This window comes from Callionymus lyra, chromosome 3 (assembly GCF_982586985.1).
Source record: "Callionymus lyra chromosome 3, fCalLyr1.hap1.1, whole genome shotgun sequence".
NCBI classification, from domain to species: Eukaryota; Metazoa; Chordata; class Actinopteri; order Syngnathiformes; family Callionymidae; genus Callionymus; species Callionymus lyra.
In genome coordinates this window covers 39867756-39885101 of record NC_141820.1, presented here as the reverse complement: position 1 = coordinate 39885101, position 17346 = coordinate 39867756, and the positions used below count along the sequence as shown (strand labels likewise).

The 17346-nt window shown below is 37.9% G+C and overlaps 2 protein-coding genes across 2 annotated transcripts; both read left to right on the top strand.

Moving 5' to 3' along the window:
- The first annotated feature begins 401 nt into the window (after positions 1-401).
- On the top strand, positions 402-9881 carry LOC148084961 (chloride anion exchanger-like). Its single transcript, XM_087786025.1, has 21 exons — positions 402-546; positions 808-1043; positions 2059-2198; positions 2469-2579; positions 2648-2808; positions 3157-3321; positions 3399-3551; positions 3638-3720; positions 4084-4231; positions 4293-4406; positions 5353-5430; positions 5501-5596; positions 5657-5763; positions 6116-6185; positions 6250-6342; positions 6913-7008; positions 7275-7502; positions 7570-7624; positions 7697-7842; positions 7916-7969; positions 8674-9881. The coding sequence occupies exons 2-21, from the start codon at positions 916-918 to the stop codon at positions 8698-8700; spliced, it is 2253 nt and encodes a 750-aa protein (XP_087642151.1). The 5' UTR covers positions 402-546; positions 808-915; the 3' UTR covers positions 8701-9881.
- A 247-nt stretch (positions 9882-10128) lies between these two features.
- slc26a3.1 (solute carrier family 26 member 3) lies at positions 10129-16882 on the top strand. Its single transcript, XM_087786083.1, has 19 exons — positions 10129-10256; positions 10325-10464; positions 11776-11886; positions 11950-12110; positions 12178-12342; positions 13001-13153; positions 13219-13301; positions 13715-13862; positions 14269-14382; positions 14444-14521; positions 14591-14686; positions 15155-15261; positions 15382-15451; positions 15513-15605; positions 15684-15779; positions 15867-16073; positions 16553-16607; positions 16668-16798; positions 16862-16882. Exons 1-19 carry the CDS (start codon positions 10129-10131, stop codon positions 16880-16882), a joined length of 2157 nt encoding a protein of 718 aa, XP_087642209.1.
- The last annotated feature ends 464 nt before the right edge of the window (positions 16883-17346 follow it).

Here is a 17346-nt window from a genome sequence, read left to right as displayed (position 1 = left end):
CCTGTTTTTCTTTTCTCTTATTAAGTGATATTTTAACTGTAATTTTTCATGAGATAACTCTTTCAATACCATTGAGTTGAATCAAAATAGAATAGATCTCAGCTGGAGAAGCCCCCTGTGCTAGTGTTTGACCCCAGCCACTAGCGACCCAATAGTTAATGCAGAACTTCGACTGCAAAAACGTTTATTTGGGAACTGCTGACCTTTGCCATCGCTCCACCTCCTGCTAGAGACATACTTTTGTTCCGAAGTGTAACAGTAACATGCTGTCGTGGCTTGTCCGCATCCTCTCAGGCGTCATCAGGATATCTCCCACATACTCTTGAGAGCCGGAATGGCTCCAAGAAGCAGGTTATAGATACCAAACAGAACAATGGTCAAGGATAAAGCAGGAATCCAGCAGCTGTAAGAAGCAAGGTCTTATCATAATTATTGTTAATCATTACAGCCCCGATAAGAGAAAGAGGTGGCATACATGGATGGATAAACCCTTGCAGATCCACGTCGATCCGCAGAGGTGGTAAAGGACACTCCAGATCACAACAGGTACAGTATTTTTTGAGCTGTACAACTTTATATGCTGCTGCAGTCGGAGGTTATGATGTATTTTCAGTTCAGGATGTAAGAATTTCCTGGTGTGATCTTATCTTAACAAAGAAATTCGGCAAAAGTCAGGAAGTCAGTCCGATTTTGAATGACTCTTGCCCGGGGCAGATTTTGAAAGTATTAAATCTCCCATGCAGGACCTCAGACTGTCATTGTGTCGGGTCTGGACCTTTGTTGTTGATGTTACTAATGTTTGATTAGGGACGATCAAAGAAGTGAGTGGACCTTCCTTCTCACCTAATGTGATTACTGAAACCTCAGACACATATAGAGAAGAAGCAGGAGATCGGACAGTGCAGAAACAACACAATGGAACCCGCAACCAGAGGGTATGTGGTGGCCAGGCCACTCTACACAGAGGAGGACTTCTCAAAGGAGCACCAGAAGATCTACAGACACAGAAAGACCATTGGGAATCATATTAGAGAGTACTTCACGTAAGTAATATTTTCTTTAGATTCCTAAGGGGTTGCATCTTACGAAAAAGATCAGTGAATATGTTTTGGCTGCTATGGACTGTTATGTTATGGGATGGTGCTTTTTTGAGTTTTAAATCTGTGTGAATGAACAACTCAACATTAACCATCATTATGATTGGTGTCTGTATACATGTGCTGATTGATTGGTGACTCATTCATGAAGCTTGTATTGGCTAAAGCAAGGTGATCCATTCTGGTGAGAGACCACAGTGTATACTTTGACTGTGTCATTCTGGAGCTTATCCCTGTTTCATTGGGCGAGTGGCGGGGGACACCCTGGACAGGACGCCAGTCTGTCGCAGGACACACAAGACATACAACCATTCACACTCACACCTATTATTATAATTTATTAGAAGTAGCTGTTCTTAGGGTATGGACTTTTTACCTTAAACCAATCTATATGGGGTCTTTTTGCTGTTTAAAGGCCAACTAATGTGAAATACCAACTTTCCTGACTTAGTTATTATTTTATAAAGTTCTCAGAGGTCTGAAATTTCAGCAAACAAGAGGTTACAAAAGTGAAGCCTATCATGACGTTATAATGGTCTTCCCTCCTCTTCCAGCCAGCTGCAATCACGCCCCACTTTGTTTATACAATGAGTCTCTTGGAGGTGATGAGTCATACAGCGTGTGGTTATGGAAAATAACATTTAAAATCTCCAGAAAACCAAGTTTTTTCAGTGGGCGGTGTTTAAGCACATTTTCTAATGTAATTATTTAGTTAAAAGAGTTTTGTACTAACAGACACATACTGATGAGTATAATAGAGGTCCAAAAGCAATTTAAGAGACACTCAAATCAACACATTAGTTGCCCTTTAGAGTGGGTTGGTCACCTTTCCACAGGTCCACTGTCTTTTCCAAGTAGCTGGAAAAGGCTCAGTATGTCTGATAAAGGGCCCTATAAAGGCTAAAGGGTTGTATTTAATAATTGATTGAATAATTTGAAAATGATTCACTTGTCCCTGCAGATGTGATGCCAAGCGAGCCAAGAACGTAGCTCTGTCTTTGTTCCCAGTCATCGGTTGGATGAAGCTCTATAGAATCAGAGATTGGCTGCTGAGTGACATTGTGTCAGGTGTCAGTACCGGACTGGTGGCCGTCCTGCAAGGTTAGCAAAACGCCAAAAAGGGCTAAAACGATGAGTGCAATTTCAGTTTGTTGAGATGCAAAATTGATATCAGACGGTGAACTCATTAACTCATTTTATAGTTGGTCTTATCAACAATATGCTATTGATCACAATCCATTGCTGTTAAATCTGATAGATAAAGATCATCATTATCATAAACAACTGTTTTGCAATTTGCTAAAAATGTGTATTCTGTGTGTGTGTGTGTGTGTGTGTGTGTGTGTGTGCGTGTGTGTGTGTGTGTGTCAGGACTGGCTTACGGTCTGTTGGCCTCATTGCCTCCATGGTACGGACTCTTCTCTGCATTTTTCCCCGTCATTATCTACTTTTTTCTTGGCACCTCCAGGCACATTTCAGTCGGTGAGACCTCAGTGTATTCCATCCAACATGGCTCTTGTTGTGATCCTAAAACTCTTGATCTCCTATAGGTCCATTCCCAGTTCTGTGCCTGATGATGGGTTCTATGGTGACCAGGCTGGTGCCAGATGAAGGCTCGCCTGCCAACATCACAGCATTTGAAGGGCTGACTCGTGATGAGCAGAGAGTACTGGTGGCCTCCTCTGTGACCTTTCTTGTTGGAATAATGCAGGTTAAACAATAATATTGTCTGCACTGAAGGGGGAGGGGGTTCTAATTTTGTTATACTATGTATAATGACAAATAAAGGTATTCTATTCTATTCTATTCCAATATGTATTGTTTATAGTTGTGTACATTTGTTTTTAAACCATTGTATTTTAACTTTTAACAAACCTGTTCTCGCCATGCCAAACTCAAGTAGAAGAGTGTCTTACAACATTCTCTACATTTTGTGTGTGCGTTTGATTTTTGCGATTGATCTTGTTTAATAACTCAATTGTAAAATTGAGAAGAAATTCTTCCTTTTTGAAACCATGTATGTCAGTAGCTCACTCAAAGAACACAATCTCTCTCTTAGTTGGCGATGGGAGTTCTACAGGTGGGCTTTGTCGTCATGTACCTGTCAGACACTTTGATATCGGGGTTCACCACTGCAGCTGCCATACACATTCTTGTCTCCCAGCTCAAGTTTGTTCTGGGTCTGCAGGTTCCAGGAATCAGTGGACCCCTCTCAATTATATATGTAAGTGTTATTTGAGACTTTATCTTGACTTTATGTTCAATATGTTGATTACTCTAATGTTTTCTCTCTCTCTCTAGACTCTAGAAATCATCTTCAATAAAATAAGTTCCACTAATGTCTGTGACGTGGTCATCTCCTTAGTGACCATGGTGGTTGTGTTCATTGTCAAGGAGTTAAATGACCGGTTCAAATCCAAGCTACCGGTGCCTATACCGATAGAGGTCATCATGGTGAGGATTATCTATTTATAACAAAAGGTTTTTGGAAACAACTGCATAATTATAGGTGAAATTGTGTTTTTCCCGTTTCCCTTCAGACTGTTATCGTATGTGGAGTTTCCTATGCTTTCGACTTTGAAACAAGATATGGCATCGATGTAGTTGGATATATTCCCAAAGGGTGAGTGACTTTGAAAGCGTTGTGTTCTTGCTCATGTTGTATGTAAAATAATGGCTGAGTGTTATTTTGCCCACTTTCTCTCTGGTACTATCTTGTGATATCAATGATATTTGCATTCTAGATTAAAAAAAAAATACTATACATGTTTGTGGTTATCATGTTAGCTGCAAAGCTTTTCAAAGGTACTTTCATTATCAGTGAAAATAACTTAAGTCATGCTTCAGGTATGTAACGTGACTGATAATCTGTGTTTGATTAGATAAGACATGCGGGCCTTTGAAACAACTCTCATAAAATGATTTGTGTGCAAAGTAGGGCAACATCATGCTGTTTTTAATACATCAGGTGATACCTGTTTGTCAGGTATGAGCCCCCAATTGCTCCAGAGCTGTCCATCTTCCAGGAGACAGCGGTGGAGGCTTTTCCAATGGCTATTGTCGGGTTCGCTGTGGCCTTCTCTGTTGCAAAGGTCTATTCAGTTAAGCATGACTACACCATAGATGGGAATCAGGTGAGTTGTCATTATTAATTGATTGTGTAAGTGTGTCATCTAATGGGAGTTTGTCCTGAAGGAGCTAATTGCATTCGGAGTGAGCAACATTTTTGGAGCTTCCTTCAAGTCTTTTGCTTCCAGCACAGCACTTTCTAGAACGGCAGTGCAGGAGAGCACTGGAGGAAAGACACAGGTATTTTATTTGTTCTCTGTAAATACATGTTTAGTACTTGTTTAAAAGTTTTCATCTGTATTATTGATAAAAAAAACATATGTATTCCTTATTTTTATATTTATTATGTTTTTATAACTCATAGTTAATTACTTTAAAAAGAACCACTAAAAGGAATATGTTTAGAACTGAAAGCTAAAGCTTATCCAGATACCAATTGACATTCATGTGAGTGGTCAGTAAGACATAAAGTGTGTTTATATGTCGTATGTAAAATTGTGAAAAGCACTGAAAAAGAAGGAAAAAACCCCATCATAAAGCAGATGTGAAGTTGTGACAGTTTTAGTACTCATAAATAGGCGCTATAGGATATCAGTAAAGCAGATAAGATAACATACAGGGACCCCAGAATGGCTGCCTTTGGGCTTGGTTCTGTTTTTCTATTACTTATTTTGTGTGTTATCTTATTTCATTATTTTATTCTGTTCTGCCACCACAAAAAATCCTATGATGTGTTGGCAATAAAAGTAAAATAAAATACATATAATGTCAATAAGTTTAAAATGCTCCCCCGAGATTTATTTTTTCACTTTAGGCATCTCCTTATTTATTTCAAGGCTGCATTGACACATAAACCAGAGTGAATACTACATCACAACAAAGAAATCACAATATAGATATTCTTACATTATTAACTCCTCCATCAGAGGTCATCCCATAATTTTTTGAAAGGTTTATATATTTTTACATTTTATATAATTGTTATACTAACTGTTAGTGGTTGTAAGCTAATCTGCTTTATTCAATTACTAAGTGAGAAGAAGAATGTGAGCTTTGAGGTGTAAAGCCAGAAAACCCAATTGGCAACTTCACACTATTTTATTTTTATTTGGCTAGTAGGTCTGGCAACTGGTATTCAAGGCAGGAAAAACAAACATTCTTACCAAACTTCTGAACTTTGTTTGAGGTTGCTGGTTTGCTCTCAGCTGTTGTAGTGATGATCGTCACCTTGGCCCTCGGATTCCTTCTGCAGCCTCTTCCTAAGGTAATCAAACGTTTGAGTCTTAATAATTGTTCTGTTGCCTGTTACTTACTACTGACCTCACCCTCACCAGTCTGTGCTGGGCGCTGTGGTCATAGTAAACCTGAAGGGTATGCTGTTGCAATTCAGAGAAATCCCATATCTGTGGAGGCAGGACAAGCCAGACTGTGTAAGAACTTATACGTTAGTATTAAAGCAAACAAAACAACAACATTATTGCTTTGAACAGGTGGTGTGGATGGGAACTTGTATTGCATCTATTCTACTGGGACTGGATCTGGGACTGGCTGTAGGCCTCGGTATTGAGCTTATCAGCGTCGTTCTTAGAGCTCAGTTGTGAGTATTTTTTTTTTGCCAAATCACTGCAGAAGAGGGAGTTTCAAAATAGATAATATGAAGATAAAACAATACACTATGCTTTATTAATGTGATGTAACAGCACACCTTCTGAACCGCTTTGGTTTCAAGGCCAGGTAATTCTAATGGAAGAAGATATCCAATAATGACAGGAATGCAGAATAGCACATACTTTGTATTTGGCTCTTTGGTCCTCTTGTTGACCTTTTCCTGACTTGATTGAAAATCATTCAGCGGTAACAGTCACTACTAACTGTGATATTAAACACTAAATTAGTGTATTGTATATATTCAGCTGGAAACATTTTTTTGTGGTTTCTATCCCCCTCAGTCCTCGCTGCTGCGTTCTTGCTAACATCGGAGGAACTGACATCTACAGAGACAGGAAGGACTACATTGATGTGAGAAATGCTTGTACGAATAACAAAACACATTTATGTTACTAATCATCTAATTCCTTCTTAGATAGCTGAGCCAGAGGGAATTCAAATCTTCAGGATACCGTCACCAATCTTTTTTGCTAACATTGATTACTTTAAGAAGAAACTTATTGACGCAGTAAGTATCATCTACAAAAACATCCTAAAAGTTTTCTAGTCTTGAATCAACAATCCATAAAGCAATCCATTTTTAAAAAAAAATCTAAATAATAGCTTGAGAATTTAAGATGTCTGCTGCTTTCTCCCTATAAATGTATTTTATTCCCTGTGGTTTTTAAAGTTTTATTAAAAGTTTTCTAGAACTCCTGTGTTTTTCTCAGTCTTATCTTGACCTTTAAAGTATATATTTTATGGAGTATTGTTTGAATCGTTTAAGTGCTTTGTGACCCTGGTCTGGAAAAGCGCTATATAAATACAAATTACTTACTTACTTACTTATTCAGTGTGGATGAAAGTCTGAAGCAAACTACCCTTACACATTCATACGACTAACAATGAACATGTGCTGTTTGGTTTATGTGTGTTTATCATCTCCTTTCCTTTATCACTTATTTTTGCTTTTAGTGTACTCATTCATGTGACCATTAAAAATTCTGCCTAATCGGAAATCTTCGAACTTACAAACTACACAGAGAAAGGTGTTGACTTTGTGTGATTCATAAAGTTACACTTCTTATCTCTGTTCTAGGTCGGCTTCAACCCTTTGAGGGTGTTGAGAAAGAGAAACAAAGCTCTGAGGGTGATCCGGCAACTTCTGAAGAAGGGCGATCTCCAGTGGACATCAGTGAGTGTCAACAGCACTAATGTCAACCCTGAAACATGTTTCCTCACAGAGTTAAAGCTGCAGGACATAAGATATGATGTCAGAAATGTGTTTACACAGCCATACCTTTAAATAACAACTATCCAAATTTGTGTTCTATGCCAAAGTTCGACATCTTGGGTTTGGTCCATGACAATGGCATTACCAGGACGTAGCAACATGACCCGTTTTGGAAAAGTTAAAATTCCTGAATACATTTGTCATAAAACATGTCAATTTAATTACAGAATGGTTTCCTAAACACTTCAAGTACACCAATCAATCAACTAGACGATGAGAACAACAGAGAAGATTTGGACCTGCCATCCAACTGCATGGACCTCCCTGCTCAGGTGGATTGGGGAGCTACGCTTCCTGCTAACATCATTGTTCCCAGAGTGGAAATCCACAGCCTGATCCTGGATTTTGCTGCGGTCTCATTCTTGGACATCTCGGCGCTAAAGGGGCTTAAAACTGTTAGTCCTGGAAGAAGATATCAAAAATGCTGCTGTCAGGGTTCTAAAGGTTGATCTTTTGTTTCAGATGCTGAGAGAATTCATAAGAGTGGATGTTGAGATCTACATTGTAGCATGTGATTGTAAGTGTTACAAAGTACATTACTGCCTGCTTGACGTTGATGAAATTTCTCTATCTCTGGTGTTGTTTGTAGCTCACATCCTTCAAAAGCTGCACGACTGCAGCTTCTTTGATGATGAAGTCCGCCCATCGATGTTCTACCTGACGCTACATGATGCTGTGTTGCATATACTCCAAATACATCCAGAGTGCACTGTAGAGAAAAAACATTCTGACAAGGTGAGGTGGCCAGGAAAAATATACATTTTCACTTTAACTCACACATACCTAAACTTAACTCATTTATCAACAGATCCTCACAACTGTCACGGTGCATCATTCAGAGGGCACCTTGAGGAACCGAAATGTGAGTTGTTTGTTATCATGAAACTTTTTTTTTTAGAAGAAGCAAACAACAAAGTTGTTGCATGACCACATGTCTCACACCAAAGTGGCCAGGGGGCCACTGGAGGTATATGCTTGTTGACTCTGGCATCTTTGATCCTAGTTTGATTTCTATTTTGCCATTTAATGTTTTGTGGGCTTTTCTTTTCATTATATACATATACATACTCTTTTGATTTTCCCTTGCTGAATACGCACTCGTAAACGTAGACATTAAATGGAGGGCAGCCGAATTTGTCAGCAGGTTGCAAGTTTGAGTCCATTGATACATTCATCTTCAGATGCCTTTTATGGAGATCATGCAATTTCAATAAAAACGACAGTTCTTCCATTAAGCAAGGAAATACCGACCAATAACTCCAGTGAAATTTCTTAATGATGAACTTAATTTTTTTTTTAATCTAATAATAGCTTGACAATTCAAGATGTGTCCTGACCCTGGAATTGTATTTTATTCCCTGTAGTTTTTTATAGTTCTTATTAGAACTATTTGACTGAAAAAATGTGTGGGGGTGATAAGCATTTTGCAGTTTAATATTCACAGCCTGAAACTTCTATTTTCTGTGACAGTGCTGGAAGAGGCCCCAAAACCTCTGATGATTTGTGATTTAATTAACTTTTTATCATTTAGGAACTCATTTGACACAACATTTTCTCCATCCACAGGCACTGGAGCCAGAGACCAAGTTTTGAACATCAACCAAAGAGTTATGCTATAATTTAACATTTATACTAAGGAAAAAATATGTACAGTATATGCCATGTCAGAATTGTGTTTTTTTTATAGTGTAAATAGAAAATGATTTGCAATACAAATTTTTACATTTTCTGTCAACACAATCCCACTCCCAACTCGTCATATTTCAAAGTTAGCAAGCGACGCCATTGAAATGTGACGATATTAGAGTGAGACTGTGTTGGCTGTGTAGATGTTAATAGTAGAAGGTTGAACTGTAAAATACTGTATATACTTGACGTTCAATAACATCCTTATATTCATATTTCATATTATAATAGGATCGTTTAGTTTGTAAAAATAAAATATCTGGTTAAATAAAATCAGTAAATTTAGTGGTTAATATAGTCATTGATAAACATCAAAAGAAAATATTTTATGACACATTCGATCAAATTTGAATCTCTCATTGTCATTCGGTTAGCTGGGCAAAACAAACATTTTCAAGTGACAATGAGTCTAAATTCTATTGAGAGGAAGGACAGATAAAATATATATTAAAATTGATGTGTGAAAGTCAAGGCATGGTTGCCAAATCTGTCCTTTCTAGTCAGTTCATATGTTTTGCATCAATTCATATTGACAGTTTAAAGCAATCTAAAGCAATTTAGCTGATGCATGTGCCATGTAGTGCCATAGGTCTTTCGGGTTTCCTGGGATTGTCTTTTGTTCCCTCTAGCTCTGCCTAGTGAACTACTTGTTTTAAATAGTTGGCTCAAAATTCAAGTATATATCTATAAAAAGTGCACGTCAATATCATGATGATTTTGAATGTCAATATGTTAATAATAACTTAAAATGTATTTAGCTGAACGTGAAGTAGCTGAAAATAATATGTACATTCATGTTAACAATGATTATAGCACTTTGTTTTCTTATGTTGGTTTGACTGTACAACTAAGTTAAATTGTTTAGACAGATATAATGACAGAGATAATGAATACATTTAGCTCATTATAGTTTTATTCAAGAGCTTCTAACATCAACAATAGCAATTGGGCATTCCATGTTCTTTCTGTCATGTGTTTTGTATGTTTTTATGGTCAAAAAATAGATTCTAACCAACTATTGCCATGAAAGATAACACTTGTGTGTCTGTCTGGAAACATTGATGATGGAGGTAGAGAGGTTTATTGAAATATTTTTATACGATGTTTCCCAGTGCATCCCTTTTTTCTGAAGACAATTAAAATTATACAATGGTTGTAAAAACACGTCTTCTGGTGTTAATGATTGATGTGTGTTTGGTGATAAAGGGCAAAAGAAAGATATTGATCTCAGATCAGAGAAACTCAGAAAAACTCACACCTCTGAGCCCGCAAAACTTGACCAAAGGTTCCTTTTGTGTTCGCTCTTACGGAAACGTTTTATCTGAGACTTTGAGGATGGCAATTTCGAGGAAACGCTATGTGGTGGTCAGACCTGCATTTTCAGAGGACGAATTGGCTGAAGAGCATGAAAGAATCCAAATTCGCCACAAAACTACCCTGGATCATGTCAAACGTTACCTGAGGTGAGCCAGCTTCTAATGAACTTGAATGTTCTCAAGCCGCAAAGTTAAGGTCTTTCTCTCTGGTTTAGCTGTGACACGAGGCGAGTCAAGAAGGCAGCGCTGTCCCTGTTTCCCATCATAGGCTGGATGAGGAATTACAGACTTCGACAATGGTTGCTGGGAGACGTAGTCTCAGGCGTCAGTACTGGGATGGTGGCCATCATGCAAGGTGAGGAAAACGTTCTGTTGGATGGAGAGGTCAGTGGAAAGAGGAAACAGAATCCAGAAGTAGTCCACTGAAAGAAAATTCTCAAACGAGGGCTATTCATTTTGACAAACTAAAAACAAATTATAAAAATGAATTGTGTCTTTCCATTCATAATATTGAAAAGTAAGTAAGTTATATTTGTAGAGCGCTTTTCTAGACCAGGGTCTATGTCAATGCATTGCAAAATATCCTTTAAAATCCCTAAAATAAATGTGTATACTCAAGATCATCAAGTGACAGGTGATCATTAAACACTTTTATTTTTTTAAATTTAACTTATATTATGTAATAGTTGATCATCTGTTTCTTGGCAATTGCATGATTAAGTGATTAATGCTAATAATCTAGAGACTTTCTAAGATCACTCGAAGAGCAGAAACCTTGACTCATCTAAAGCATTTTGTAATTTTTGCTTTACATTTATTTTTTGTATATAATTGTTAATAAAAATAGTTAAGTGGAACAAACTGAAAGTGGTAAATCTTAAAATGATCCATGGACCCGGTTGATGATTAAAAACACCTGGAAAGACAACAAGAAAACTATATTATATGAAAATCAGTTAATGTATTGCCACCAGATCCTTCACTACAAGGGCTTCATTGACTTTGCCCAAGCACAATATTAGGCAAGTTTCCATACTAATATTAGTGATGGCAATTCTCCCCCTACATGTCTACTCTTTTGATCACTGCAACACCTTTTTCAACTCAGAAAATTTAAAATATTCACCAGCTGATCTCATCTTACAGTTCTATTCTTCCTGGTCCCGACTACTGGCCGCTACTCTCCGCACATTCTCTAGTTTCCACTTCTACAATAACAACTAGACTCTAGCCTCTCAAGTAGTCTGATCAAAGCTTGTCCCCTCCCTTCAACTCTCATCATTTCCACGATCCTCTCTTATCTCTGGTTCAGCCCACCTACTCTTAAAACTGCTGCCATTCCACTAATACTGAGTCAGGTACCAGTCAGGCTTCCTTTCACATCAAAGAACTGAAACAGCCCTGCTCGAAATCACTGACCTTTTATTGTCATCCTCTGGACTTCATTCTTGTTCTCCTCAACCTAACTGCAGCCCTTGTAATAATGTTTAACTCATTGTACCTCTCTAAACTTTGAAAATTCTATCTTACTGTTGTTTTAACAGTGGGGCTACTAAGATGGCAGATGGGTGCCACGGCAGAAATCTGATATACAGATACATCTTAATGATTGTGCTCTGCATATTTTGTGGTCAATAGTAAAGGAAAACCTGTGACTGTCCTCCAGGACTTGCCTTCTCCCTACTTGCCTCCCTGCCCCCGAGCTACGGCCTCTACACCGCATTCTTCCCAATGATCCCCTACTTCCTTCTTGGAACCTCCAGACACATTTCTATCGGTACGTAACCTAAAAATGCCAAGATTAAAATCAGTCTGCGATCACAGTGGCATTTTTCTGCAGGGGCTTTCCCCGTCCTGAGCCTGATGGTGGGAGCTGTGGTGACCCGTCTTGTGCCTGATGTCGGACCACCAGCCAACATCACTGACTTCGAAGGCCTGAGTTCGACCCAACAGAGAGTATTGGTGGCTTCCTCTGTGACCTTCCTCATGGGCATTTTCCAGGTACGGCACTTTATCTTTTTACATACTACATTTCAGTTGTATCTCAATTCATCTACTGCACCTTCAGCTGGCCATGGGGGTACTTCAGGTGGGCTTCATTGCAATCTACCTCTCAGACACTCTGATTTCTGGATTTACCACCGCAGCAGCCGTTCACATTCTTGTTTCCCAGCTCAAGTTTGTGTTGGGTCTGACTGTCAGGGGCCTGAGCGGCCCACTTTCCATCATCTATGTAAGTAATCCTGATCATTGACAAACCAGGTCAAAGTCAAGACATACCAGCTAGAATAATGACATATGGATTTTTTATCTTACAACAGATTACTGTTGTTACCTATTTTTATTTCTCTCAAGTGAATGCTTTTTACAAGGAGTTTGTAGATTAAATAAAAACCCTCATAAGAGGTTAAATAGAATATATGTAACAAACCTAGGACAGAGGCCTAAAACCTTGGCTGCCAAGTCATTTAATGTGGACTGCCGGATGGTTGTCTGTATTCTTGTATTAATATTTGTGGTGTGGGCAGACACTTGTAGGAAAGTAAAAATGTTTTCAACTGAAACGGATCAGTGATATCCCTGAGTCTGGTTCAGCTTGATGTTTTTCTCTTCTTCTATACAGCCTTATTTAAACTGTAAAATGTTTTGGGATTACTTTGTTATGATTTGACACTTTGAATATAATTGAATTGAATTGATATGACTCAAAACATCAGAACTTACTTGGCTTAATGTTGACACTGTAATACTTCTCTGGTATTCATTTAACTTTCCTTATGTTTTATATGAATGAAACTAGCTGTAATAAAAGTCAAATAAAAATAAATACAATTTCCAGAGTTATTGTATGTGGTCAAGGGTTAGCGAACACGGCTGTGTTTTGTCCACAGACTCTGGAGGAGGTATTTGTCCAGATAACTTCTACAAACATCTGCGACCTGGTGATGTCAATAATCATCATGTTGGTGGTGTTTGTTGTGAAAGAAGTGAATGACAGATTCAAGGCCAAGCTGCCAGTTCCAATCCCTATTGAGGCTGTAGTGGTAAGTTGACTACTAACCAGAGCGACTGCCTTAACTTGATGCGGCATTTCTTTATATCAACACAGACAATAATTGCCTGCGGTGTTTCATATGGATTCAACTTCCAGACTAGGTTTGAGGTGGAGGTTATTGGGAAAATGGTCTCAGGGTAAGTTTTACTTTACAGTGAAGAATTTAAATTTGCAAACTCATACTGGACACAGTAAAATGAAGCTTTAACCGAATTACACGATAAAACATTTTTATGGATGACTGATGAAATCAATCATCAACCACAACATTATGACCACTTTATATTATAGGTTATATCCGCAAGACTTATATGACTGCTAAAAAATTCCATGTCATTACAGAGTTTTCTGAGTCATAGGTAAGAAAAAAAAGGACAACACAACTTTTTATTGAAAAAGCCAAGACCAACACAAAGTTTAATAAGACGGACTGCAAGGAGGGCTAGAATCAATAGCATACACTGTTTGGTTGGTAGTGGTAATGTACTGTACTTGAAATCGAGGAAGATACTCAAAACCTAATAAACTAAAAATGCATTTAACTGTTCAGATACGAGTCACCCATTGCCCCCAGTGTTGCAGTCTTCCAAGAGAGCGCAGTGGAGGCTTTTCCCATCGCTATTGTGGGGTTTTCTGTTGCATTCTCTGTAGCAAAGGTCTACTCTATTAAACATGACTACACCATTGATGGCAACCAGGTGAGTTAAACAGATGTTGTAAGTTGTAAGAGGCTTGAGTTTCTGACAAGGAGGGAAAGTTATACGTAGGTTCAGAGGGGTAGGTTATAGAGGTTGAATCCAGTATTATGTTATTATTAACGATATTGGTAGTGCTTGGTTTAGGGTCCAAGTTTAAAAGATTTAAGATGAGATAAGGGACATGGTTAAGCTGGGAGTAACTGGAAAGGGGCAAATTTGTCAAATTAGCCTGCTATAATTTCCTTCTTTCTTGGATAGCTTACGTTGCAAGGCAGAGGCAAGTTTAGGAGTCCCAAAATACTACAACTATGGGCAGATGACTGAAGAGCTAATATGTTACTGTGTGTAGAAATATAAGTTTGTAACTAAAAATAATTATCTTGTCTTGAAACTTTTCTGAATAAAGGAGCTCATTGCTTTTGGGGTGAGCAATATATTTGGAGCTAGCTTCAGGTCATTTGCCGCCAGTACCGCACTGTCCAGGACAGCAGTGCAGGAGAGCTCAGGAGGAAAAACCCAGGTCAGAATCTTTAAATCACTCTTATATTGTTTGTTGTTTTTACTCTTGTCCTTACTTACAGATTGCAGGTATGATTTCTGCCATGATGGCCATGATAGTTACAGTGGCACTTGGCTTCCTGTTGGAGCCGCTTCCCAAGGTGAATCCTGTCTTAGCTAGTCCTTCTTGAAAATCTTCCTAAAATGAGCAATTTTGTCTTCTTCTGCAGTCCGTTCTAGGCGCCTTGGTCATTGTCAACCTGAAGGGAATGTTGATGCAGTTCAGGGATATTTCATACCTTTGGAGGCGAGATCAACTTGAATGTGTAGGTCCTGAAGCACATACAAAGTCTAATAACCACAAATGACATGCTTTCCTTTGATTTTTTTTACATGTTAACTGATTATTGTAGTCATACATATTTCTGCATTTAAAAAACAAACAACTTAACACATCTTCAAATGACATCCCTTGTATTATCAATTCCATAACTCAGACTTTTAGTATTTCTGAGAAATCACAGGGGTGTTCCAAGCCCAAGATAAGAGACAAACTCTTAAACATTTCTTATCTCTAAGGGAGAGTCCATACAGAAAAATTAATTTTGGGCCACTTGTATGTGCTATCGTGTTCTTTGGCTCACTACAGATGAACTATTGATGTAACTACAAGCTTTGTTTTTTAGATCAGCTCTTACTTCACCACGACAAGCAAAACAAACATGATGTTTTTTGCTGTCATATAGTTCATTAACTGTTTTGCATTTTCCTTGAAACTTGTTGTACATAATTAGGTAGTTTGGATAGTGACATGCGTGGCTTCCATACTGCTGGGACTGGATCTGGGCCTGGCTGTCGGTCTGGGTGTGGAGCTGCTGTCAGTCATCTTTAGGACGCAATTGTAAGTGTATTCAGTCTTAAATAAACAATATCAATGTATAAGTAAAATACTTAAGTCAAACCCAGACAAATAAATTCCTATTCAGACTTTAAAAAATGTACCTCATGTTTTTCTCTCCAGTCCACGTTGTTCTATTTTGGCTAATATTCCAGGGACAGACCTTTATAAAGATCGAAAGCAGTATCAGAATGTAAGGCAAAAATAACCTATTAAGTTAAACTTTGACTCAAAAGCCATGTATTTTTTCTAAGATTATAGAAACTGAAGGGATGAAAATCTTCAGGATACCGTCGCCTATCTATTTTGCAAATATAGAGTTTTTCAAGAAGAAGCTCCTGGATGCCGTATGTACAGTATAGTATTCAGAAGATGACTTTCACAACATGTTATCGAAATTGGGTTGTTGTTTTTGGTCCTCCAAGGTTGGTTTCAACCCATTAAGGGTTCTGAGGAAGAGGAACAAGGCTCTTGAAAAACTCAACAATATGTTGAGGAAACCAGGAAATGAAATCCTGGAGGTGAGATTAAAGTCTGAAGTCCAAAATCCAACAATGTTATGAGTGTATTCAAAAACTGAAAGTGTTTTTTATCCTGGAATCTGTCAGGCAAGCATCTGGGAAATCTTCCCAGAAACTGGTGACAGAAGGGTTTCAGAGAGTCCCAAAGATGTCTCTATTCTTCCCACAAATCTAGACTGGAATGCTCACTTTCCAGCTTGCATCGTTGTTCCCAAAGTCGATCTCCACAGCCTGATCCTAGACTTCGCTGCAGTGTCTTTCCTGGACGTTTCAGCCCTCAAGGGACTTAAAACGGTAATTTATAAAACAATTGGAACCAACATTGTTTATATTAACTAATAAATGACATTGTTAAAAAAGTTTAAATAAGCCTTGTTTTCAGTCCAAGTAGAAAATAATATTGTTACACATTTTCAGAAAAAGATTATTTATTTTTGTAGCAGCACAACATTGGTTTGCTTATTTAAACATTGATGTAGCCATTAGGCACTAGGAGTCCTCTTCCCAGATTGAATTGACTGATGTGTCTTTTCTATTGATAAAAACTTGTCAAGTAAAAGGACAGATATTTGAATGAAGATTCTGTGAAATATAAGCTTATATCTTACATTTTGTCCAAGCTGTACTTGACTTCTGGCCCTGGGAAGCAAACTTCGGCAAACAGATGATAATGGATGGATGGTTAGGATTTCTAACGATACCATCTGTACTTTGTAAGCCATAAAGTTCTCGTAATATTTTCAAATTGTAAATGTGTTTTTTCTCCTCCTTAGACAATAAAAGACTTTCTGCGAGTTGGCGTGGACGTTTATATTGTGTCATGTGATGGTGAGTTTCAAGCCGCTTGAATTTAAGTTGAGACTTTTTCATCCCTAAACTTTTCTGTAGCGCTGGTGTTTGAGAAACTTCACAGCTGTGCGTTCTTCGATGAGGAGATACTCACCTCTATGTTTTTCCTGACTGTTCATGACGCCGTGCTCCATGTCTTGGACAAACATTCAAGTGAAACACGGAGAGAAGTACGATGATTTAAATGAATTTCAATGAATCCTGAAATCTTCACAAATAATCCTTTTCTGTAGTTTACAGAAACAAAACTATAGATAAAGCACCTGGAAGAATCAAGAATGATCAACACTGGCTGCATTATGATGTAGTTGTACAGAGTACATCAAGTATTAAACTGTGTTCTGTGTGATTTCAATAAAGAACTTGTGTTTATCTAGCTTTTGTTGGTTTCCTGAAAAAAAAAGGTAAATAGTGACAAACTATCTCGTGCGGTCAACTAGAATGTGCGATGGGAAAATATGTTGAATAGTTAGCTGTCAAAGAGTGACTAATGTGTTGATTTAAGTGTCTCTTAAATTAATCTTGGACATCTATTGTACTCATCAGTAGGTGTCATAGATAAGGAAAATGTTTGGTTTCCTAAACTTTTCTGTGAGTAGTTTGTGTTGTAGGATTACACGTTTAAGACATTCTTTAAATTAAACAAGTTTTGCGTTTCATCATAAAATGATGTTAATGAATCAGATGTTATCCTGATGGTACATTAAAGAAAAAAAAA